The sequence below is a fragment of the Rhamphochromis sp. 'chilingali' genome (genome assembly GCF_963969265.1).
Source record: "Rhamphochromis sp. 'chilingali' genome assembly, chromosome: 5".
NCBI lineage: Eukaryota > Metazoa > Chordata > Actinopteri > Cichliformes > Cichlidae > Rhamphochromis > Rhamphochromis sp. 'chilingali'.
The window spans coordinates 9,229,162-9,256,068 of NC_137932.1; the positions used below are offsets into that span (position 1 = coordinate 9,229,162).

A 26,907-nucleotide genomic window follows, 5' to 3' on the forward strand; every position below is an offset into this window, starting at 1 on the left:
TAAGATAAACCAACAGGTTTATATTGGTTTGACTGTGTTTAGAAACAAATGTATTTATAAAATCCTATCAACAGACCATTACTGGATATAATATACTGGTTGGGAAGAAATACAGATAAACTAATCATCTAATCTGCATCTGATCAAAGGTGAAATATGGTTATAAGAGATGGACATGGTCAGCAACAATACTTAGGTAGGTATTTAAACAATGGCGAGCTGTTGCTAGGGGCTCCAAACTGCCAAGAAAATATCCCCGATACCATTACACCACCACCAGCAGCATAAACCACTGATACAAGGCAGGATAGATCCATGCTTTTGTGGTTCTGACCCTATCATCTGAATGTTGCACCAGAAGTTGAGATTCCTCACACCAGACGATCTTCTGTTGTCCAATTTTGGTGAGTCAGTGTGAATTGTTGCTCATTTTTCTATTTTTCGCTGACAGTAGTGGCTCTCTGTGTGGTCTTCTGCTGCTGGAGCCCATCTACATCAAAGTTCATCATGTCCGATCAAAGATGCTCTTCTGCAGATGCTGGTTGTAATAAGTGGTTATTCGAGTTACTGTTGCATTCCTATCAGCTCGAAGCAGTCTGGTCATTCTCCTCTGATGTCTGATATCAACAAGGCATTTTCCCCCAAAGAAACATTGCTCGGTAGATATTTTCTCTTTGTGCATTCTCAGTAAATGCCACAGATGGTTGTGTTGGAAAATTCCAGTACATCAGCCCGTCTGGCAACAGCAACCATGCCATTTTCAAAGTCATTTAAATCACATTTCCTTGCTGCCATTTGATTGGCTGATAGCATTTTTGTGTAAATAAGTAGCTGAACACTTGTAGCTGATGAAGTGCTTGGTGAGTTTATGTCTACAGTTAAAGTCTATAAACACTGCACCCCCTGGTATCTTGACACTTATCTGTGCTACTCTTAGCATATAACGTGGCAAAGTACAAAACTGCTGCTGCAAAATAAATGGGAGTAGTGGTAAAAGATGACTGTTACATAATAAATAAAATAAACCCACACATAATCGTTGAAGTTCAGAGTTTATTTTAAGCATCATGACCAAATGAACCGACAGCTGTCACTGAACATACCACTAAAAATCAACATGAAAATTAGTGGAATGTATCAAGACGGTACAACGTTCATAAAAGCAATGCTAAAGGAAAAAACCAAAACAAAACGGCACATTAGAAAAATTTGGCACCTACACATACACTAACATCAAGGACCTTGCAGCTTTGTGTACTTCATATCGACAGGAACAGAGAAAATATAAATGAATCGCTGCGACCGTGTCTCCCTACAGTGAAAGCAACCGAACAGAAGAATCACACCAGTGAAAGAACAAGACAATTATACTGAGAACATTTTTGTTTGCAGTTCTGGCTAAAAGTGACAGTAAAGCTGTTGATAGGTTGGCACTGATTTACAGTTAGCGTCTTTAAAATCTGCTGGCATGAAATAAGTCAAGTTGACAGCAAAAAAAGAAAAAAAATTAAAATTAATAATAATGGAATAACACACCTTATAAAAGTGGGATATGTTCACTCTTTAAAATTTTGTTCACTCCAGCAATTATGATCACATTAGCCGCTTCATCAAAGCACCTTTTACCAAATCCTCTGAGATGACTGGAACAACGTACGAACAAATTACAATGAACTGAAGCCCCGCGACGCCATCGCTCCCCCCAAAAAGAACAACACAAATCAAAATCAGATGCAAAAATTTGTAAACAATTTCCATTTGAACTAAAACATTATGTAAACATGATAAATGTTGGTCCATTTAAACTTTGTTCCATACAGCTTAGATTACATTAGATCTGATTACAATAAGCTAGATGATAAAGATATTAGTAAATGTTCAGAATACTTAATTGCATGTACATAATATAAAAAGTGACTTTTTAAAAATGTTTATTTTGTGCAAAATGCTTTAGTAAACTATAATTTGGCATTTATGAGAAACCTTTAAAAAAAATTGTTAAAAAAAAAAATCTGATGGATTTACTGAGCCCCCCAGGGTAAGAGCCTACGCACATTTATAAATTCATGCTCAAACATTCATCTCCACCGGTTATACTGTGCAAAAACGATGGGTTCAGCAAGTGCAAGCAGCTCAACCAAATCAACCATCCATTAAATTCTGCAAAATTCTAGTTAACATCTCTTTAGTTTCAACCCATGTGAGAAGGTGACCCCAGAAACTATATATTAAAAAAAAAAAAAAAAAAAGCAAGTTAAGGCCTCGAACTACATCTGAATACATGTGACTCTAATGTCTAATATAAAATGAACCCCTGCTGATGATCTCTGTTAACTTGGCACACATGTAGCATGACGCACAAGAGGACCACTGACATCAGAGGAAGCATTTTGGTATATAGCAAAGCCGAACATTGATCGTCACGCAGCTAAGCAGTTGCTCTAAATATTCTACATTTTGAGTTAAAGAGAACATTCTCAGAAATATGCCTGGTAACTTCCAGAACAACTGCGTCCAGTTCTGCTGTATCTTCACTAGTGCCGGGTCTAACCAAACAGTTGGCTCTCTGGTTGGAAACGGACACGCAGCCAGTCAGGGAAGAATCCAGGATCTTCGAATAACGTATGTTAATGACGTGATAAGTTCAATAAGAGAGCTGGATGATATGATGATTGTAACTAAAATGCAAATCAAGATTACCCTTCAGAGTCTAAATCATGAAAGGTCACCGTCAAAGATTAAATGAGAGCTTAAGGCAGCAAATTCTCCGGGAAGTAGCTACAATATTGCAGAATCGGACGCCTGCGTGGACCGCTCGGCTCGGCTCAGCTCAGCTTGTAATCTTTGTCGTTAACAGTGGAATGAGTAGGGGAGGAAGGGGAATTGTGGGTTACAGGTCATCGTCTCCGATTCCCTCGAAAGCATAGTTGCTGATGTTGTTTGCCAAGTTGGAGGCGCTGACCCCTCTGAGAGACACCGAGGTCAGCTTGGTCTATATGGAATAATCAATATAAGTATAATTAATGCTTAGCTGATGCTAATTTATTGGAATATTTATTAGCTAGTCAGTAAAAACGACAAAGAAGGTACTCACTGAGAGTTTGACAATTTGTTCACGGTTTGAATCAGGGGAGTCCTGCAGCATGGAAGAAAAAAAAAAGACAGTCAAGAAAAAAAAGCTACAGCTGAGAATAAAAAACTTGGCATGCTATCCCGTTTCTCACCAGTAGAGGGGAAGATTTCACAGCTTGCTGACTGTCAGACCGGTGGATGGAGCCATTGTGTCGTTTCCTCAGCATCTGAAATGTGACAGAAGATGTCAAAAGAAATAGAATAAATGTCAAAGCTATAAATGAATGACTTATACATTTACAAACGCTGTGATATGTATGGAAAACAAAATGATGGCATAATGTTGTTAAATGCAGTCAACACAAACCTTTTTTATGCTGCCACCGGACTTCTTTACCATTAATTCATCCACCATAGACTGGAGGCAGATACTCATCATGATAGCCTGCAATCACATCCACACAGAAACCAGTCAGACATAAAGCAGCAAGCCTGTATAGTTTGAAAAAGAACAAAACGCACTAAAAATGGCCGATCACATAATGAGCTGCAAGCAACTTACAGTTACACCTCCTTAAAATCTCAGCTAAACTATGAAAAAACAAAACAACACGGCTGTTTTCAGCCTTGAGCCGCAGCATTTTTGAGGTAATCCAATGAGCACTAAAGAGGATTATGTACAGTACCTTAAGAAACTAAAAAATTCTAAATACACAAAGGGAAAAATTATCTTTAATGAATAAAAAAGATCTAGTTTATCTATATAAAAGTGAAACTATCCATCATCCTCCTACCTGGTCGCTGGTGATGGTGACCCACTGGAGGCGGTCCTTGCTCATCAGGTACTCAAAGGAGAGCTCGAGTTTGATTTCAAATTGACCCGAGCTGCAGGGATTGGTTGTACCGTTGGCAATTGGAACTTGCTGCAGTGACAAAAACAAAGACAAAAAAAAGTCACCTTCTGTTATCATCGACCACTTCTGTTTACATTTGAGAATGACAAAGAAACCGATTTCAATATTTTTTCAACCAGCATCAAACTTTCAATATTAAGCGGATAAGCTCCGTCGCTGGAGCTAAATCTCATTTTCTACCCTGCATGTCTTCTCCTTAAGCTGCTATTCTTGAACTCCTGCATCACAAATGACAGGCAGGCTAAAAGATAACATGAAAGAAATATTTGTGATGGGTGTGTTACGCTCCCTAGAAATAAGCCCTCATTCCTCGTTTAAGCAGTGTCTGCCCTTCACTGCTTCACAAACCATTTCCGCTCTGGGTCAGAATGTAGCTGTAGTGGAAATGCAAGACAAACAACGGTCTGACACAGATGCACAAACACATGTACATGCTAAGTGTTTATTTTGGGTTCTTCCGAATGTAATTTGGCTACAACAGATTGGGGGGGGGGGGGGGGTGTCTTGCAGAGCTACAACAAATGAGATGTTTTGAATATTTGGCTGCTAAGGAAAGGACTCATTAAATGACTCTGACCTCTGAGAATGAGCTCAGGAATTAATCACCCCGCCTGGCAGTGTGGGGGCTCATTCAAATGACATATTTAAATGTTCCATCTTTCAAATGGCAGCAGAAATTGTGCGGGTAGAGCCTCAAGTAATGCTTTTCTCAGTAGTAAAATAGACTGTTCTGCTACGATTGGGTGCAAACACAAAAAATGCATATTTCAGCTGTTCCATGCACAATACTGTCATGGTCCGCGGCCCGGTGTCCGAGGAGCTGATGGGATGCCCACGCCCACGGGTGTGGCTGTTAACTCCACACCTGCATTCCATCTCAGGCAATTATCAGGTGGACTATTTGATCCAGCCCAGCCAGCTGCTCCACGCCAGTCCGTTAGTCGTCTCACAGCGGTAACGTACACCCACGGGAAGACAGTTGTGAAAACCCTCATTTACCTGAACAAACGCTAATCTTTTCCTTTGCGCTCAGGTAACAGCTCGGCGTGTTTTTGAGCCACCTGCCTGTCCACCTGCCCGTCTGGAGTTTGGATCGCCTCCGGTACCAATCACCTCTACTTTCCTGGAGCTCCCCCGCGGACCCTCACCCCTCCCTCCGGCTCCCACGGCCCCGCTTTGACTGTAAGACTCATACTCTCCCCCACATATGCTGCTATTTCCCTGCTTCCCAGTAACTCTCTTCCTCTTTCTGTTGCAGCCTCCCACAGTCCCGATTACAGCGTTCCTGCGTAACTCATCCCCCGGTCCCTTGGTTTTTCTAGTTTCTCGCGTGTTTTCCTTTGACCCTTCCGGGACACCTTTAGTTGAAATAAAGTTTATTTTTCGTACTCCTGTGCGTGTTGTCTCTGCTTCTGGGTCCAGCTTGTGTACGGAACTTCGGTTCATGACAAATACTGGTTAATGAGATGCTTTACATTCCCAAAACAAGCCGTTTTTCTAGATGGCTTAAGAGCTGAAGTGTCAAATAAGGTTAAAAAAAAAAATCCAATTAATGAGTTAAATTTAGCCCATTTGAAATTGTAACTTTTTAAAAGGGGATCAAATGTATTTTGAAAAATGCACAGAAAGAACAAAATCTGTATAGCTGAAACTAAATATTGTTTAGTATTTGTGATACAGCAAAGAAAAGATGGTATAAGACCATCAATCTAATCTGTGCACAAAAATAGCCGAGCGCTGACGCAATCACAAACACGAGACTTTCCAACATTCCCGGTCTTTGTTATCTTAACGCCACTGTCTGCAAATATCTACCACAACTACAACTAACTTATGTTTAGAAGTTTAAATCTATTCATCATGTGGATGAATATCATGATAATTGGTAATTTTGATGATTTCCTTTAACTGTTCTTTTTCCATGGTGGAATGATTATGCAGGATACAGCTTTAATAACCTCTCTAATCCACAGAGGGTTAAAAGTTTAGATATAGGCTTAAATATACATGCACTCACTTAAATCTTTCAATATGTGGTGCTGAAGGTCCTACAATGAAGGTCCTTTAATGAGTTAAAACTGAATGTACATTGTCATAGACTGAGAGAGTGCTGACCAAGAAGGAACCTCCTGCTCCAGAATCGATACCTTCAACCTAAACTGGAATCTGTAGCTGCCCACACAAACCAAATGTTTTTGTTTTTTTGCTGAGACAGACGCCCAGTTGAGAGAGACTCAGTCCTCCATCTGTAACATTTGAGGAAATGACAACAAGAGATGGTTTTTGTTCCTTCCCCCCCGCCATCAATGCAACAGATAACACTCATTAAATGCTGGGCATTGGACCAGCAATATGTTAGCCTGATCAATCAATTCCAGTCATATGCTCGAGGGACTCTGGCACCATCTCATGCTGATCAATTGATTTAAGGTCACAGTTGAAACAGAACCTTCATGGATTAACTCGTAAATCTTTGGTGTGTGATTTGGACAATTACACTTTCATTAGACTCACCGCCCAAAAAAAAACAACACACTTTCAATGGGTTTAATTCAGTGTTAGTGGAGCTGTTAGTACTGTCTGATAGCTTTTTTTGAGGTTTTTCTGCACTTCAGCACACTTCAGAATAAGATAATGGATAAAATGCATTAAATTTCCAAAGTAGCCAAGAAGCAAAAACACTCAGCTAGTAAATGATTTCACCATCACAACATTTACAAGGAACTCACAGATGGCTCAGATGATGCAGAGTTGACATTTAGACTGATTTTGAGTTTTCTGTTAATATAAAAGGTAAAGAAGAGACTGCACAAGTGGTATGCTTTAACAAAGTTCAACAGACTAATGATAAAAATAGTTTCATTCACTGACTGAAAGAGGAAGCATGGAGGAAGAACAGCTCATGACCAGAAGTACTCCACCTTAATACCATAGCAGCCAGTGGACATGACACACTGATATTACTTTATTACTTACTGAAGGAAGTGGCAGCATTAATTCAAAGGCATGAAAAACAAGCAGAAGACCAGGCTGAGACAGCAATAAGTGGTTTCTGTGATTGCCTGAAGAGACTGCATCATGTCTGAGGGTAAAAAGACTAAAAGCAAAAACTGGCTTGAAATATGAAAAAAAAAACCCTACTGAGATAAAACTGAAGCGTGCATGTACTATCTGGTGTCTTACTTTGAATTCAGTGTATTAAAGAAACGCGCGAGAAATAAAACTTGACATTTACACTTTTTTTCTACACATGTAACTGTTTACAGAGGTGTGGAAGTACTTCCCCTCAATGCATGAATCTGCTTTTCCCAGCAGACAATTTGCAGTTCAAATACTGTTTTAGGTGTTAATCGATACAAAAGATCAATTCAGCACTATCCTTGTGTGGGCTGTGTGTTTGGGTAATTGGACTGATGACAATGGATGGTGTGGAGGTAAGCATTTTTAGCTAGCTGTTAATGCTAAAAAACTAACTATGGTTTGTTTCTGGTGCAATGCCAATAGGCCACTTTAGAAACAGGAGGGCCTTCATCTTGATAAAATAAAGGTACACTTAAACTCTCATGCATTCACGCTTCCACTTACAGAAGATGTGATTCGCCAGCACCTCATGCGAGTAACTTTGAAGCTCCCCTCTTTCATCTGTTCATTAGGCAGCTTGACATGGAAGTTGAGCTCATTGTTTCCGGCGCTGACGATGACTTGGCAGCCCTTCTCGGGGAAGTCAGTGACACAAGGGTCAAACTTAATATAGCCATAATATTTGAGGGTCTGGCCTAGATGGATGAACTGAGGAAAAAAAGAAAAAAAAAACAACCAAACAATTTTTAGATGTCATTTTTTTAGGCTTACCTAATCCCTGATAGAAAATTCTGAAATTCTCTCCTGGGATGTGTTTAAAAATTCATATTATGGGGCAAACTAGGTTAATTGCATAACATGGAATTCACTAGAGGGAGTATTCTCCGTGGTCTACAGATTTGTCCTAGCACAAGGACATTTCTGAGCATCAGCTGGATTTAAGTGACAACTGGCAAAGAAAATTCAAATGGCAGAAACGTCAAAAAGAGGCACCCTTGCTTACTTCTTTCTTAGAGCCTTTCTCCTGCAACGATTTGAGCTGCCTGTGCTGGTCTTTGTTGACGAGTATCCAGCCTCGCTCAATGTCAGATACTGTCTGGTGAAGCAACAAACAGGAAGTTTATTTTTCTACACAGACAAATACAATAATTCAGGTCAATGAGTTTCCTTTGCTAGGAGAAACAACACTAAAAACGCCATGTTAACAGTGCAGCTCAACAAAATATGCACAAAAGCACAAGCTCGTTGGCACTATACTGCTTCGCAGAGGCAACGCTCAGAGGTTACAGATTCTAATCAAACTTGCCGCCCCGAAAATGCTTAATAAAATCAGACAACTGTTACAGCAGAGGGAAGTTACTATAATAGGAAGGACATCTCTTCTGAAAGAGGGACGCAGAGAGGATTCAAGGTGTTGCAATGTTAAAACAAGCTGACACCAATATTTCGATAATGGATGATCCCAGGGGATGCACAAAAGCATTTGGCAACCAAAAGATGAAGCAGCTGCTGATTCAGTTTTCTTGGTGAGAGGCTGGCACCAAGCAAGCTCAATAAAATACAACAGATGCAATCTGGAAACAAATACAATCAAGTCTAATTTAAATTTTCTGCTTGGGTGCACATCTCAGCGGGAGTTTAATTTAAAACAGTGTCTGGTTTACCTAAGTGATGAAGCCTCTTACCTGGGCATAAAGCAAATTCAGGCCAACTCTGTTTTCCATTACATCACTATCATATGCCATGTCCCAGTAGCTGAAGAGACAAAAAAAATAAGACAGTGTCAAATAAAGCAGAATTAACACAGCCTGATTGTCAACTTTGAGTGATTTGAAGAGAGCTAAGGGGGGTACTGTAGTCATGTGAAAAGCTTTGGCAGCAATAACCTGAAGTAATCATTTTCTGTATGACTCTGGCATCATTGTGAAGGAATTTTGGCCTACTCTTTCTAACAACACTGCTTCAGTTCAATAGTTTATTCACCGCTATTAGCCTCCTGCAACAGCAATCCAATAAGCTTCAGTTCTGGACTTTGACTGGGCCATTGCAACATCTTGATTTTGTTGTAGATTTACTGCTGTGCTTGGGATTTTTGTCTTGTTGCGTTCGCCAATTTTAGCCGAGCTTTAGCTGTCAGACAGATGGCCCCACACTCTAGAATACTTTGGTGTAGAGAGTCTGAGATGTAGCTCTTGGTTTTGGGGGTTTTTTTTGCAGTTTTTCTGACCATGAACAATCTGGCCTCAGGGTGAATTTTGCTGGGATGTACACTCCTGGGAAGATTAGGGCATTGTGTTAACACACCTGAATGCTCCAGACCAGTCAACTGCCAAAATGTCGGCTTTTAAATAGTTGGTCTTTTCTAACATGCATGTACATGCAGCAGAAAGGAGTCAGCTGCATTCTTAATACTGATAATGCTACTATTTGTTTCAGATCAGACTGATACCATAAACTAAACGTGCAAGGAGCAGGACAGAGAACAAAAGACTGCTAGCCATCAATTCACTGTCTACTATAAGCCCTATTCACATCACATGGACTTTGTACCATGGAGCAAGCAATGCAATGCAATACAATGCATTAACCCATTAACAAACCTATTTCTATGGACTATGTATTTATCAATACAAGGCAATGGAGACGTCTGTCCGGTGTACAGTCAAACTCCATCCATGAAATGAGTGACTTATGGAGAAATCAGCTCAGTCAGTGAGTAAGGCATGCAAACATTCACCTCAAGAATTATTTACAGCTGAGTTTGAAAGGATGTGACTGAAATGGTATAATTTCCACACAGCACTGTGGCAATATTAGAAGTACTGCTTGTACGTTTGTGCAAAGAGATGTGTGGGAGCCCGAGGCCAGCTTGAAAATCAGAACATGATGTTGAAAAAGAAATTCAAAAAATTCTATCTGACTGAGACAGACGAATCAGATCTGGGTCTATGTTTTTAAAAACACCCAGAACAACAGTATACAATTTAGATGTATCACTTCCTCACTGCTGGTTGTGAAATGTCTTAAGCAAACACTTTCTTTACACCACAACTGAGGCATTTTTCCTGCCCCAGTTACATTTTGTATTTACGTTTGTTCTTAAATAAAATCGTCCTTGAGCTCATGTTTCCCAACAGTTTAGCGCAAAGGTGTGAAACTTAACATGTAGGCGCTTGGCTGGGGTGCTATTAGGAGCAGTTGAATAGAGCAGTTGTTTGAGGAAATGTTAAGCTACTTGGCCACATCCGCAATTCAAAAACGACCAGTAAAACGTAGGGCGGTGAAAGGGAGCAAGAGAGTATGGGTGGTGGAATCAGAAGCACTGTGTTTGGTGAGTCCTTTTATTTTGTCTCATCAGATGTAATGGAAAGTGCACTTAAAGACCCTGTTGAGAGAAATAGTTTTGCTTGTTGGACTGGTTCAAACCACCTCCTGGATCTTCTTTACCGCATACAAAGACTGAAAATACCATAAAGCTACAATCTTACTAGTATATAAACTATATTGTACCGCTCACTAACCTTGACTGTTTTTCATAATCCTGTTTTCATTTTGTAGATGCTTTGAATAAAGCTTGGCAATAGAGAACTGCATCATACATTTTAGGTTTTCAGTAGTTTTCTTCCCTACATTCTTCCTCTTCGTTTGGATCTCATACACTGGGGGTCTGTTTTTTCTCACTTGTTAGTTCTACGTTTATTCTTCCCCTCACTCTTCTACACTCCACAGCGAAACTAGGTCAGCAGGACTGAGACTTTCCTTAAGGCAGAAAGAAAGTAAACATCCTGTGTACCTCCAGAGTCCACAGGAGGCAGAATAATGAAGGAAAAGAAAAAGGAGGAAGCAGATAAAAGTTATCTTGACAAAAAGCGGACAAATCAGCGGACTGGACTGTAGGCTTGAAACTGAATGAGCAGTTAGTATCTTCTCGTTTATTTAGCCGTTTCTCTCAAATAGAACAACATTAAGACTAATTCTATCACTTTCCCCCCCCCCCCGTTTTTGTGACACATGCAATTCCTGGTGCACTGCTCTCCACACCAACAGCTCAGACTCAGTGGGTTTTTCTGTTAATTGAAAAGTAATACAGATATCTGCAGCAAAAAACACTGTTGATGCATTTCTTGTGCTGACATTTAGTTTCCTCTGATGTTTATTGAACCCTGACCCAGTCAAATAAATTATAAACCCGAAAAAAACAAAACAAAACACTGATGCAGCACAACAGTCTGTTGGAAATGTGACTTTCGTGAAGTGAGAAGTTCAATTATATAAAATATTTGAATCTATTTGTTTATTTTCAGGCTAAATTTTGTGTAAATAAAAAAGCGAAAGCTGGTAATCGATGAACCCCAAGAACAAGTTTAAATCTCAGAGTAAATGATTTATCAGAACTCTGGTTATCCAGTTAATTGGTAACGAAGATGTTAGAAATTGCAACAGGCATTCTGCACCAAGGGTAAATGAATGAAATGAAATCTATAGCAAGATAAAATATAATATAAATTTGTTTGCAGTTATTTTGTCCTTTAATGTTTTGGTTTAGTTCTGGTTCAAAGATTAACTTGTTGGATCAGTGCAACTGATTGTTGTAGACGCTGTAGCTGTAAGGAATACCTACTGCAAAGACAAACTGCAAAGTGGTGAAATTTAAGTAGATGTAGAATTTATTGTCATTTCATTACATTTTCTGGACCAAGCCCACTTACTGTCAGGTGATGATCATCATTCTCCCTGACAACAAAAAAGGTAACCTTTCTAGCAGCCCATCTTTAACCTTCTCTTTTAACATGTCTACACCAAGAGCTTTACCACAGATAAAGAAAACAAGACGTGATCAGATTCATACTCATAATGTGAACAAGAGGAGGTACATACCTTTTCCGTAAGACTATGTGAAATTCTGAGCTCCGTGAGCTGGTAATGGATACATAGGGCAGCTCAAATTCTTGCAACTTCCGCACAACTGAAAGAGGAAAAAAAAAGCAGAATTTATCATAAATGTAGCTCAGGTACCAAAGACATGGATAACAATGTCTACAACGGGGAAGACACCATCTGTGCAGGCCCCAGCAGGATACAACTTGTGGTAAAATGTGTGTGTGTGACAATACTTTTTTAAAAGGGCTCTTGTGTACATGCACCCAGAATCTGCAGCTATTTTATTGCAGTCAGTTCCCTAAGGAGAGTGAAGCAGACTGAAGGTCGTTGCTGCTGCTACTTTGTTTTCACCCATCAATAAATGTGCTCAGTGCACACACACAAATACACACAAATGAGATGACTAAAGAGCCCTTTAGTTTACCATTAGGTTTATAAAAGTGTATTCTGTCTTTTTTATGGGCAGAGGGGCTGTGTACTGAAAACAGAAACACAGAGTGGTTACTTTGATGTTGAAAATTATCTGGCATAAAGAGAAACAAACTCAATACTTAACATGTAATGGGACATTTTTAAGCAAAATAAATCATCTCTGGAAAGCTAAAAATGCCACAAAAAGCAAATGAGAGCAGCACTAATTCAAACCACATCCTGGCTCTTCTCAACATGTCCGTAATATTTTACATTATATCCTGACTAACACTCCGACCTCAGGGAAATTACTGCCTGAATTTTTCTCATTATCCTGTTATGTCAATCATCCCACCATCAGTTCTGCTTGATCAATGACCTGCTGCGTTGTTAGCCATATTTAGCACATGCCTCTTCTTTTTCATATCACTCAGCCTCAGATTTAAATGGCAGGATGAACAACACGTCTGTAAAATATACAGACCCCTCTGAGTTCATCTGGGTTCACTTCCAGCCTGGTATCGATGCTCTCTGAGGCGAGCATGTGACAGGTGGAAACCATGAGAATCTCAGACTGTGGAGAGGTTTGACCTAAAAGGGCTCTCTTCCTCTGTCACTGGGGTATACATGAATGTGAATGCTAATACTTTGCAATGATGTGCGTCAAGTGAAACTGAGCCACATGAGATGTGGCCATTTGGTCTTTTGAGGCGGTCCTGTAAGTAACATTGACAACAAAAAGACAATGGACAAACCACATGCTAACTGCTACAGAGTCTTCACAAAATGTATATGGGCAAAAAAATGATTTTGCCCTGGCTTGAAACAGTATCATTGTGTATTTCCATTTACAGCGTACTTTAAAAAAAAAAAAAAAACACATTTATAATATGCTGGAAGTCAACACTCCTCTTGCAGTCTGGAAAAACAATAACTTTACTAATCAGACGCCTGTAAATGTGGTACCACTCTGGAACTGTTGGTAAACCACAACATGCATTTCAGCCAAGAACACTGCAAAAAGGATGTTGTGCGCACTCACACTCCAGCACTACAAAATGTTTTGCATGCACCAGCCAACAAATAGCTGACTCTCACTGGGAGTCAGAACAGCCCCCAAAAAATTTATTATACATTCTAGTTAGAGACAGAAATACAGCAGAATTTGGATTCAAGATAAACCCTCTAGAGGCGATACACAGCTTTTCTTTTTTCCTCAACTAAACTGAAGTATTTCTCAGAACAGAGAGACAAACACACTCAGCCGTATTCTTGTTGCCAGAATAAAGTTCCCTGCGGTTCCACAGGAATCTACTCTCTAGCAATTCTTAATGAAAGTTCAAGTGTTTACACCAAAATCCTACTTTCATTTATTTCTGTGTGATTTGTGTCTTCTGAGAATCGTCTCTTTTGGTTACTGAGAAATGAATTCCAGCTAGAACATAAATAATCAGCAGTAATAAATGATGGCTCTTTTTTTATGGCTCTTGTTAGCTGGAGAGATAATCCTTAAAACATTTGCTGGCAAACTACACTTTCAGCTCAAATGGATTTTTGCTACAATTTACTTTACTTTACAATTCTTATCAGGGAACATTTCTGCAGCTTATGTAGCACGCAAAAGAAAACTTTCCAGCAATAACAGAAACGGGAGGATGCTGCACAAGTTCAAGTTGCTTTTATGGCTCTGTTTTTATGATTTTGAACTTACATGATAAACTTCCATCCACACCTTCACGAACCAGGAAAAGACTGAAGTAACCAACAAGGTCATCTGGGAGGTCAAGCTTTGTCGCAACAGCCTGCAGAAACAATAACATTTAATTTCAGCAACATTCAATCAATCGTTTCATCAGAGCTTTATTTTTCAGAAGGTTAAAAAAAGAGCAGATTAAAAATACTACACTAAAAAAACCAAAGAGATAAAAACAATAGAAAAAAAAATAGACTTCCATTAAAAATAAATAAATAGTATACTTATGTTGACAATTTGCTATAGCTTATTCGGATGATTAATAGCAGCTGGGACAAAGCCATTTCTGTAATGCTTAGAGACTGCAAACCTGAAATTACTAAGGGTGGGAGTCATTGTTTGGCTGATTGCTTAATGGTCATCTTCTGCAACTGTTTGATATAAATAGTTTAACTAGGTTAAACTGCAATTTGCCAATCAGCTTCTCTGACTAGTTTGACTGCATCAGTTTGTTCCTGTTCTTCAAAGACAGGTTACCGTATCAGGACACCAAGGAAAGAAGATTAAACTGACTAAAAGATCTATAAAATAGATAAAACTGCTCACATTCCATAGTTTGACCTTTAATGTTTTTGGCATCAGGTGTGGTGGAATTTTTGCTGAACTCCACAAAGCAGTTTAGTATTGCTGACATATTTACTGAAATACAAGAGCTTCCTTGAAAAGGACATCTGGATGGGAGCATATGTTGTTCTATAACCCGTTTATACCTTTCAGCATTAATGGTGCTTTTCCCAATTTAAGAGCTGCCAATTCCAAAGGCACTGATTCACCTCCACGCCATCAAAGATGAATGCTTTTCAACTAACCCTTGATAACAAGCCAGACGGTGTCTCATCTTTAACCCAGAACATCTGTGTTTTCCAAAAAAAGAACTTTACTTTTTTTTTTTCCGTCTGACCACAGAACAGTTTACCACTTAGATTCAGTCTATTTTAATCGAGCTTTGGCCCAGAGACAGCAAAGAAATTTCTCCAGATTCTTAAAATCTTTTGATATTATATACTGTAGATGATGAGATATTCAAAGTTTTCACAAAGCAAGGAACATTATTCTAACATTGTTCTGCAATTTGTAGATGTGGTTCTTAGCAGATGGGCAATTCAAATGAAACAATATGCCCCAGTTTAAAAATCAGATTTGTTTTCTGTGCTCTTGTGTGACTAAAATGTGGGTTTATGAGATTTTTTTTTTATTTACATTTTACACATTTCTGGTTTTGAAGTTGTAATTCTCATAATTTAACGGTAAACAAAGCCACATGCAAACCACTGGTAGAGTTTTTGAACTGCCTAGACAAAACAAACAAACAAACAAACAAACAAACAAAAAATCTAGCATTTTAGTTAGTAAAATAATTAAGCAATACTACATTGAGGCAGAAACCCTGACTAAAATATACACCATCTGTGTGCTCTGACAGCTGCTGTTCTGATCAGAGGTTAACTGTGGTTAAACTTTCATAAGAGACTCAAACAAGTTTGATTTACAGCCAAGATCGACAAAGTGCACGCCACTGAGGCATCACCATGTTTACTGGGATGAGTTAGAGTGTGTACTTTAGTGTGTGTTTATGGTGAATAAAGAGTACAGGTGAAGTGCATATACTGAATGGTTTGGACATCACCATGTCTTGCACAGATTATTAAAAAAATAATAAAACAACAACAACAACAAAACAAGTCACATATAATAAAGCTGTTTGATAATAATACTGTATATTTGTTTCACTGGCACATTGTAATTGCTCTTTTGGGATTATGGCCTGAAAGCTTAAATAGGCCTGATGGGTATTTTCATCATGCCATCAAGTGTCTTTAGCGTGTGCTTAGATTTGTTTTCTTTCCATCTGTCTTGGTTGTGTTCCGAGTTTTCCTTAGTTTTGATTGAAGTAGGCCAGACTTCATAAAGTGCTTCGTGAAATATTGCTGTACTGAGGAGGTGCTATACAAATAAACATGGCTTAATTTGACTTATGGTATGTAGTGCCTCAGAGCTCACAGGAGATTGTAAAGCAATATTGCTTGCCTGAGGCAAATCCCTGGTGTCTATCAGATCTGTTATGAAGAGCTCAAATGCCTCTAGGTCAGAGATGACCATACCGATTTAAATGAAATAAGCAATGGGCCACACTTTAAATAACTGAACTGAAACATGGCCACAGGTTACAATGAAAATATTTATAACTTGCTTAGATGCCTACATAAATATTTAAAATACGCTACATTCTGGTAGTGTCCTGGTATATACGCTACTGCATGGGTCACTGATCAAACACACTGCATTGGAATTGAGTGAAATAGCAGCGCAGACTTATCTAGTTCATCCAATTCCAGCCCTCAGGGCTGAATTTTGTCCATGTGCTCTCCAACCAAACACACAGAACTAATAAAAAAAAAAGTTGAAACCAAACAGATAAAAGTTTAAGACTTTAGTTTCTTTTAACTATATCAAGATATGGAGCTGACAGCAGTATTCACTTATAGTTTTTTCATGTAAATATTTTTCTGTCTAAGCAAGATTTCAACAAACATGGCACTTAAAAAGCACCGTACTGTGCAAAACAGTAAAAACATGTTTACTCTCACTTTAAACATGCAGCACTTACATCAAGCACATCTTCCGTCTTATATGATGTGAAAATGTTGACTGTGACCTTCTGGCCATTACAGAGGCAGATATCTATTGCAACCTCTTCTGTGGGGATCTGCTGGGTCTCCTGTGGAAACAAAAGGATTGAATTCAACTTTCTGGGTGAGCTACATGTTTTCATTCCCATCAGTCAACAACAAAAATCACACCAAGCCACACAGATGGAAAAACTCTGTCTGGTTAGAGGGGGAACCACCCCCTCCCCCCCAAACCCTTTCCGACAATGGATGACCCTCCACTGTAACATTTTCTCAAACACAAATTTATAATGCACTTCAAACAAAATTGAATCCATTCAGTCTGATCATTTTTATCTTTACTGTCAATTTTGACATAAAAGCTTGAAAGATGTTCAAAGTATGTTATGGTTTAACGCAAATGGAGAAGGAACAAAGGCAATGGCTCACATATGGGAATTATTTAGTGCATATAAGAATAGGACCTGTGCAATGAACAGTCCACAATAACGAGTAATTAAATATTTTTAATTATTAAAATCACCTTTAATTATTCACTAACTTTTTGGGGGACTGGACAATACTGATCACATTCATTTTCTTTGTAATTGATTGTTATCTACATACTGTTTGGAAAATATGAAAATATTTACCATAACTTTAGTAAAGGGTTGCCTTGTTTTGTCCAAGCGACAGTCAAAAGGAAAAACCCCATAAAGATATTCAAAAGCAGGGAAATGTTTATTGGATATAGTGCTACATACAGTCTTTTGTTTTGGATAACAAACTTGTAAAAAAAAAAGCCACGATTTGACTACACATTACAAAACAATAAAATAAAAAAAAAAGCACCATTCAACAAAAATGCTTACTTAAAAAGGTAAAAGCAATATCATTATGTAAGAAAAGGCCTCTAACACTAATTAAACCAAGTCTGCATTAAAAAAAAGAAAAGAAAAACGTATGATAAGATGATTAAATAATCTCATCGTTTATATTAAGGGTGCAATGTTGAACTGGATGACTCCAGCTTCTTCTCTCTCTCGTCTTCCTGGCTAAATCATCTATCATCTTCCCTTTTCCCACAGCAGGGGGTCTCTGAGAGCACAGAAGGCACAGATGAAAAGCCTACACTGGGAGGCAAGTCATCTCCTATTCCAGACCTGCTTTCCTCACAGTACGTGAGAGAAGTGACATAAACACTGACTCTAATGTGCTAATCTGAGAGGAGAAGAGGGCGGAAGAAAAAAACAAAACAGGAGAATGGGTGCGATGTGGCTGCAGATGGATGAATCTGAATGGATTTGCAGCCTCAGGTAATGCAAGTCACAGACTAAATGATGCAACCTGCTATGAATAAGTTATGAATACACCATCCATTTGAAATAACATAGAATCAGGTTAAACTGAAAACCTGCTTAGATTTTTTTGGTATGGAAAAAGCTTGTTTTGAGCTGGATGTCTCTCACACAGACACACACACACACACACACAGTAACTAAGTTGCTGTGTTTAACAAAAGACTTGTTACATGATTCATGTTTTCATTTTCCATGTTTCAGCATGCAGGCCAGTCTTGATCTGACACATCTAACCAGAAGCTTACAAGTACAGATGACACAATCCAAGAAAGTGTATGTGTGCTGCTGCGATAGATAAACAGCAAGAACAGCACTACCTAATTTCACCGCAATGTCAAAGTAATTACTAGTGAAGCAGAAATAACTGCCTCAGCATTTTAGTATAAGGTGCATTGCTCCTTTCAGACCTATTGACCGACAACAGCTTGATGCAGGTTAGATATAAAATAACCACCAACCTGTTGGGCCTTCCTTAAGAAACTGTTGAACAACTCGCTGGCTCCAAGCAAGGGATCCTGACGGACTGAAAAAAACAAAACAAAACAAAGGACAGTAAAGCAATAATTGAAAGTAACACAACTACATGAATGCCTAACTGGTGTTGGTATGCAATTTTGGGGGTTACTCATAAACATCAATGTTTTTAGGTGGAGCCACTTCCCATTTCTTAGTTTTCTGCTTTTTGAGCTTGCTATTGTGAAATAGGTCATACCTTCCAAGTTATTTGTAAAGGCAATTTAGCTTAGCGCATAAAAACTTTATGACAGAAGGGCTGGCCTCTGGCAAAGGATCAACGACCTTAACTGCCACTAACCAGCTCCAACACACCATACTTAGTAAATAAAAGGCTGAATGAGCAACTCTCCTTTGCTTTGGCTTCTCATTTATTCCTGACACAGTTTTCAGTGGCAAAGCAGAGCATTTAACATAACATACAATATGACTTAGTGTGAGCATGTGTGTGTCATCCTGTATACTAACTTCACAAACTCCACTTGACAAAAAGGGAAATTTTGAAGCCATCTGCATCAGTGCATATTGTGTTTGCGTCAGTTTATTTTCCATAACTATGTCAAAAACCATGATGTAACCTAGTGAACTTGTAGCCAAGAACACCCTGAATGCGTATGCTCCCAGACTATGAGCAAATATGCACTCAAACAATGATCCCTTGTTCTGCTGTAACTTCCAGTGCTTGAAAGGATTAAAACCAACCCTCCATGTTGCTGCCAGTTGCACTTATTTGTGTATGTGTGTACTTGGATAGTTCACCTTTGACCTGTTTGCACAACGTGTAATATGCCGAAACCCTCTCGAATTGAAATACTCTGAATGGGTTTACTGACCTGATGCTAAATAAGCTTTTAAAACTGTCATGAGGTGTTCCACTTGGTTTTACCATGCCAAAGATTTTAATTATTCTTCATGGTACAAAAGCCGGGTATTTTTCCTCCAAAAAACCAACCAAAAAAAACAAAAATCTCTTTACTAAAAAATTCAAATCAATAAAAAATTATTTAAATTACTGACACTTTCAGCTTTGAGATTCTGGGTCTCGATATTTTTCTTCATAAGGTGTGTCAACATTTCACTCCCAACTGAAGCAGTGTCCCTGCTCAGACACTATGCCCAGATTAACAGTTCTTTCACACTTATGTGGCATGAAGAGAACAGTGCATGTTTGGACTCCCTGCAGACACCAAGCAAACTTGTTCTTGTGATTGCTGTGGGGAAAGCTCTCAAGGAAACCGTGTTTGTCCTGCAAATATTCTGTTTTAAAAACACAGACTCGTTATACACACACACTACTAAAGAGGGGAATGTGTGCAACTTAAAAAACACTATCTAATTTAAACACTGGTTTAAACAACCACTCTGCATCTGAATGAAGTGAAATACAATACAAGCCATCTGTGAAAAGTTTATTCTGCATGAATAACTTACTAGCTTGCATGTATTTCTCCAGCTGTTCTCTCCTCTGTTCGACCTCAGCAGGGGTCAGTGTGAAGATCTTCTTTGGGGGGAAGGCAGGCACCACATTGCTTCCATATTCTTTCTTTATCTGTTGATGCAAACCACAAGTTGTGAAGCTCGGAGGGAACAAAGAGTCGGCACTCTTGGAAAAAACAAACCCTCGCAAACCAGTATTTCTCTGGTTTTAAGAGAAAACAGAGTTTGTTCAAGCAGTCTGCTAGCTACATTCTTATTTTAACAAAGCCATAATTACTGAAAAGAGATTTAAGTTTGAACTATTAAAAATGATAACTTTGCTATAGAACAGCAGTCTTCTGAATTAAAGATCTGTGGATTAATTTTTCTAAGAGGTACATTGAGGTTGTTTGAGATGAATCACAGGTTTATTTTAAGCACTGTTTCAACGGCTAGCTGCTGGAGTTTCCGTGCATAACAAACACAGACACAGACACACTCACACACGAACACATCTGGAACGCTGACTGTCTAGTCATTCCAAGTTTACTTTGTCTTCCAGCTTCTTGACTCATTTCTTTCCATTTTCTATCATCTGAGCACTGGTAGCTTGAACGATTGAAGTCTTACACCATTTGGTGTCTGATCTAAAAATCAAACACGTTTATGTGGTTTAATTTTTAACCTGCATATTGCTGCAGGTATGCTATGATGAAGGCAGACCACAGCGAGTGCTAGAGGAAAAGAGGCGATTTTCACCTCTGCATATTTCCCTGTGGTATTTTAAGTATGCCAGAGGCAGCAACTGGTTACACATACAAATAAGCTTTCACAGCCACACACACCGAGCACAGGTTGCAGATTCATAAAAGTCTGTCACATCTGAAATACATGTGAGCTCATGCAGAGCATTTTTGGCAGAGCTTGTCCTGTTTTTTACTGTTTGCTTTAAACAGGATTTGAATCTAGCACAGATTCTGCCGTGTTGCAAATCATTACAGGAGAAAACACATGAGAAGCACTTAAAAAAAATCTAATTTTCTGAGCAATAACTGAGACGAGTGTGTGCACCACAATCAAGTGTGGAGTGTTTTGGGGTCATGAGTATGCCACAGGAAGCCCTTTGGGGTTGATGCTTAAAGATTTGAGTGTGTCTTTCCCACTCCCTGTTGCCAGGCAACAGCAACTGTCAGGATGATAACACAGAGTTGAGGATGGAGATTGTAAAGTTTGGCCCTAGCTCTCTTAGTTTGTAATGTGTATAAGCAAAAGGGGCATTGGGCACTCCTTTAGGGCCATGTTTTATGCTGTTGTATACATTTTAGTGCACAAAGCACTTAAAAACACATCTTTACAAGAAAGAAAAACACATGTGAAACACTGAATACACTAATTGCCTATTAACAGCTCTGAAATATCAGTCTGGCTGTGTGTAAAGCTCAGCTGAGGCAGAGACCAAACAACTCTCAAGAACAGACAACTCAACACTTTCCCACCACATTTCTTTTTCAGATTAAATTCCTTTTCCCAGCAGGTAAAGTGTAAGAAAGGCCAAGAACATTCTTTCCATGTCACACACCCCCACCCACCCCCCTCCATAATACTGTCTATTTACAGCCAATAGCTGGAACTCTTGGAAAAGCGGAAGCCAAAGACTTCAAGGCATCGTAGTCATGATTTAAAGTGACGGGAGGCTGGCGTATCGACCGTATGACACAAATACGAGTAAAAGGTCACCATGGGTGGATGTGATGGCATTTATGTCAGAGCACCACACATAAAAACGTGCTTTGAAGCACACTGACAGTGTGGTTGGTATATTAACATGGCTGAAACCTTACCTGTTCATGGAGGCCAAGAAGTTGGCTATAGCGTACCCGACAGTGCAGCACACCATTGACATGGATGTTGTAGGCCTGTGGGGACAGACATAAGGACAAAGACTATGTAAAAAAAAGCATAAAGCGAGTGCTGAATTTGTTTCTTTAAATGCACACCCAACAGTGATTTGGTGACTTCAGAGGCATTGTGTTTGCATGGAGGAAATAAAACCACAACCGCTGAAAGACGCTGGAAGAATCAGCATTTACCACCCTGTACCTTTAGCATCAAGTTTCACTACTGATTTCATCTGATTATCCCACTGCAGTGTGCTTCCTCGGCTTTTGTTTTCTTAGACCAAACAAATGAAGTGTGAACTGGATTCAATCATATTCCAGCGACTTCCATCCAAAGAGGAAAACAGAACCTGCTGCACAGTTTTCAATCCAAACCGCTTCGTTTGCCTCATCCAGACATTTAATATAGAGAGAAAGTATTTCATGTGGAATCTTTAACTCCTTCTCTGGAGACACTTTGCTTGTTTTGACAGGAGCTGTCACTGAAAACTCCTCCACAAAACAACCACTTGGAGCTAGCAGACCAAAAATCTGCTTGCCTTCATGTTGAGAGCCAGCCACAGAAAGCAAGGAAGAAATTTTTCATGTCATTAAATACGATAGTAAACCAAATATACATAAAAATGTAATGCATCAATTACAGAACAACCTACATGGAATAATCCTATTAGTATTGTGTGAAGAATTATTCTTAAGAATTTGAGAATTATTATTTCCTCCTTCATATGCTAAACCCCCCCCCCAAAAAAAACCCAATCAGCTTCCAGCAGGCTGTGCACAGTGATAAGGGAACAACAAGCTCACTGAGAAGACTTCATATTTGGATATCAAGACATAAACTGCTGTAGTGCTTTAATCCTCTTCCCTTTCTATCTCAATTAATTCTTGCAGTCAACATGGCGGGTCATCTGTCCACACAAAAGGAATTTTACAGTTTCTGACTGCACATGTACATGCTCTTGCTGAACTGCACAAACAATCAAAGGGAAAAACAAGAATATCACGCCAAAAGTTGTTCTTGCAAAAGAGGAAGGCTTGGACAAAAAAAAAAAAAATGTCTGTGTAGGCAGGATCCTGACAGGAAGGAAGAATGAGTATGCAGAATGTCTTGGCTCTAAAAATGCAAAAGTGCAACAACAACAAAAAAAAAAAATACCCGAGTTTTTTTTTGGTGGCTACAAGCAGTTCAACTTGGGGACAGTTCAAGAGGCTGTATATGTTTTCCTCCATATTCCCACACTCATCTTTGTTTCTGCACCCCAAACTCTTACAAATGTATTAAATAGTGTTACATTTTGATCCTAGTTCCTCATCATGTTTAAAAGCTTTTGATTTCATAATCCAGCTGCTAATCTAAAATTTGTGTCATAATAAAGTTTCTTAATAAAGGAGTGAGATGCTGTCTGATCCCATTGCTGTAATCAGATCAAAACACTGAATGTTCAGTCCTGAGATAGACCAGATTTAATATGAGACGCCCTTATTAGAAACAAAACTGTCAGTGTTTTTACTTTTTTCATCACTGCCCACTTTAACCCCTAAAACCATATGTGATCTAATCTTGTGAACCAGTATCTGTGAGAGGATTTCCAAGATACCTGCTACTGTTAGCACATTTTAGGGAACCTCTCTGTGTCTCTAAGTTTATACATCTGGCTCAGTACATGGAGCCAACTGACACAGCTACACTGTTGAGCACAGCTTTCATGGTTTCAAAAAACAAAACAAAAACCAAAGTAATACAGACTTTGAATAATGAATAATGAACTAGTTTAGAGCTAAGTCTAAACCTGTTCCTCATCCTGAGTAAATGAGTTATTGTCACTTAATGTAACACCAAAGTCTCTTGTTCTCATATCCACAAACACTAAAAAAATTAGGTTGAAATAAAGGCAGAAGTGTAATAGCGGAAAAAAACAACAACCCAGGAACACTGCCATAAAAAAGAGGCCTTTTTAATTCTAAGAAAGCCCTTTGCAAACGCGGCAAATTCTGCGGCTTACTGGTTCCAAGGTACACAACCCATCTCTCAGTGTTACAATCAAGCAAAGTCCCTTCCTTTCAGCTGGTTATGGGAAGGTCACAGTGACAGTCACAGGACTCCCAGCTGAGAGGTGAAAGGCCTTTGCTTTTCCCACTGGAGTACAGGCTAAAAATGTGCTTGGTTAAGTAGAGATACGTCAGAGAACGACATCAGTGAGGAACGCGTGGAGAACACTGTAAAGAGGGAAATAATTCTGAATTATTCGACATGTCCACTACTTCTCTTGGAAAGCTTTTTATGTTTATTTCCTAATTCTGTGCCAATTCAAATATTATTATACCTACTCCAAGACTTTCTTCCAAATACACAGTCAAAATGGAAAATACTCATTTACAGGTGTATGACACTGAGAGCAGCCAGAGTAATGTTACATTAAAATCAGATGATGCAGTGTTTGTGTTTTTAAGTACACACACACACACACACACACACACACACACACACACACACACACACACACACACACACACACACACACAGGACAAAGGGACCTGACACACAAAAACACTTTTAATAAATACTATAGACACTGTTTTCTATAAAAATCCTGAATTATTAATTATTTGTTGCACGACATCAACACATGAGGAGAAGCAAACTTGGGAACCGAGAACAGGTTCCAAATGATCTGATCCATCAGAGCTCTGAGCTTTCCAGTTCCATTCATCGATGCTGTCAAGGTTTTCTGACAGTCGCACATTGCTAAACAATGACGTCCCACTCCTGGCAGTGGAGCTCTTGCACATCTGAGTCAGATGCAAACCTTTTTTCTACTCTGTGTTCAGAAGTAATGAAACTGTTGTACTTATGCCATAAACCTGCAAAGGCCTACTGCTAGGAACAAATAAGAAAATGGATGAGGAATGGAAGCACAATTCATAATGACATCTTTAAAATCATTATCCATCTCAACTTGAACCCAAGCAGTTTTCTGGCAACTTGCAATCACCAATAGATCATATTTATCGTCTCTGTCCAAATAATCAAGCAACACAAGGAAGAAATCTTTTGAGTTGACGCAAACTTTGAGAAATAAACACTACATCTGGCAAACATTAATACAATGTATCCTGACTGTCAGTCACTGGGTTTTTCATAAATAGCAAAGAAAATGGTGCTATTACGGCTGTCCTTGATCAACCTTCACTTCAGAACACAGCAAAGCACAATGGTAATTCATGTTTCAAACAACATTAAACACAATAAGAAACAGAAAGAAGAAAATAAACATAAAGATTATGCTGCAGCTCCCAATGTGCTTTGAAGACTACCATAGTTTAGACTGATATATATAACTGCTAGTTAAGGGATGAAGTTAAAGCAATGCTGGCTGTATTCTCTTTTTCTAAATAACACGGGAGATGGCAACATCATAGTAAGCAAACCTCAAATCTCACTAAGAATTTAGGTGCTGGCTCAAACCTTTAAAACAAAAGAGACTTTGTTGTGGCTGATTTGAGCCTATAAAGAGACTGGGACACATGCAAGTTTGTGCATAAAGCTTTGAGGGTAAATCACAGTGTGTTAAACTTCAGACATGGCATAATGATGCTATATGTTTATACTGTAGAACTAATTTTCTCCGCCAGATGAAGGTAAAATGGCAGAAACTGTGTTGAACACGATAAAAGCCACATTACTTTTCTGTTGATGTCTCAAAGAATCATGCTAAAATATTTTTTGCCCAATTTGCTCAAATTTTAATACAACAAATCAAGTTTTTAATCACCTATGCAAAGCATAAATGGCATGATTACACAGTAATGTTTATAGCTGATTTATAACCCAGCAGTTCCGCCTTCCCAATAATTTGTGCACAGTAAACACTGGAGCCCGTGCCGCACTGACATTAGCTCGACATGTGGGCAGCTGAAACAAGCATTAACACAGTCTGTGGTTAAAGCGGGTACAACAACAACAACAAAAAAGAAAGACACAACGTCGTGCTTACCACGTAGGTCGAACCGTTTTCTCCCGAACGAACCTCTGTGTCGGGTATGGAAAAATGCATCTTAGCTCGAAAAACAAGCAGCTCCCAGATGATAAGTCCTTTAACGCCACCACAGTCTGCGATGGAGAGGAAGACACCACAGTTTCCCCACAAAGTCCACTGCAGTGACTAACGTCGGTGACTACGGAGGAGGAGGAGGACGAAGAGGAGGAGGAGGCGTCTCTCTCTCGGTTCAGCCACTGGTTTGAGAGTCCGGGGGGATACTGTTGCCGGACTACGGGGCGACTGCTTACGACTTTATTATGTGGACAACAACTCGCGTACCAAGTCGCACTAACGTTAAACTTCTCCCACGTCAGTGTTAAACTTTTCCCTCTGCCGTTCGAGTAGCAGCCATGTTGCAAGTGTAATTACACCTTCACTGTTAGCATTACAATATCCTATTAACTCACTTTAGGCAAGTTGTAAGAAAACCTTTAAAATCACCTATTTGTTAAAAAACAAAAAAACCCAAAACTCAGTTTCAAGCTGTGCAGTGAATTCAGTTCATTAGCGTAACCAGATGAAGTTGCTGGATAAAAGGTGCAGTTGGTTCTTGCAAGCCCAAGAGCGCCGCACAGCCCGTATGGTAAACCTTTCGAAATATATGAGCGGACAGTTTTACTTGAACGTTTCCTGCTTTCCCGACGTCCTACCTTTGCGTAAAAAAGTTTAAACAGCGACAAGGTATATAGATAGAGCAAATGTGGCAAATATCGCGTAAGAAACCAGAGGCTACCCCACCGTCCGGCCACTCTGTGTTCAGCGTACGTATTGGCAGATCAAGGTTTTGGGTCAAACCATCTTATCGTCGGCACACGGGTGTATACTGCAGTTTATGCAATTAAAATAACACAAATTCACCCCCAAGACATACAGTTATTTTACTTTATGGCACAATATTTTGTAAACATAACACAAAGGGTATTTTTTGTATTAGAATTAGTTTTACGTTATTTGATCC

The 26,907-nt window shown here is 39.1% G+C and overlaps 1 protein-coding gene across 1 annotated transcript; it reads right to left on the bottom strand.

Moving 5' to 3' along the window:
* Positions 1–1,041: 1,041 nt before the first annotated feature.
* snx17 (sorting nexin 17) lies at positions 1,042–26,725 on the bottom strand. The gene is made up of 15 exons (XM_080882277.1): positions 25,905–26,725; positions 21,853–21,927; positions 20,027–20,144; positions 18,541–18,605; positions 16,721–16,831; positions 14,071–14,161; positions 11,946–12,033; positions 8,753–8,822; positions 8,071–8,163; positions 7,572–7,775; positions 3,867–3,995; positions 3,440–3,517; positions 3,225–3,299; positions 3,095–3,136; positions 1,042–2,992 (listed from the first exon to the last, which is right to left on the bottom strand). The coding sequence occupies exons 1-15, from the start codon at positions 25,962–25,964 to the stop codon at positions 2,891–2,893; spliced, it is 1,401 nt and encodes a 466-aa protein (XP_080738403.1). The 5' UTR covers positions 25,965–26,725; the 3' UTR covers positions 1,042–2,890.
* Between the last annotated feature and the right edge of the window lie 182 nt (positions 26,726–26,907).

What these genes read in the sequence shown, in the direction of transcription:
- snx17 (XM_080882277.1), bottom strand. Translation starts at nt 25,964, where the DNA reads ATGCATTTTTCCATACCCGACACAGAGGTTCGTTCGGGAGAAAACGGT. An exon ending in AAAACGGTTCGACCTACGTG is followed by an intron (nt 21,928 to 25,904) that starts GTAAGCACGACG and finishes CTGTCCCCACAG; the next exon opens with GCCTACAACATCCATGTCAA. An exon ending in TTCTTGGCCTCCATGAACAG is followed by an intron (nt 20,145 to 21,852) that starts GTAAGGTTTCAG and finishes TTGCATCAACAG; the next exon opens with ATAAAGAAAGAATATGGAAG.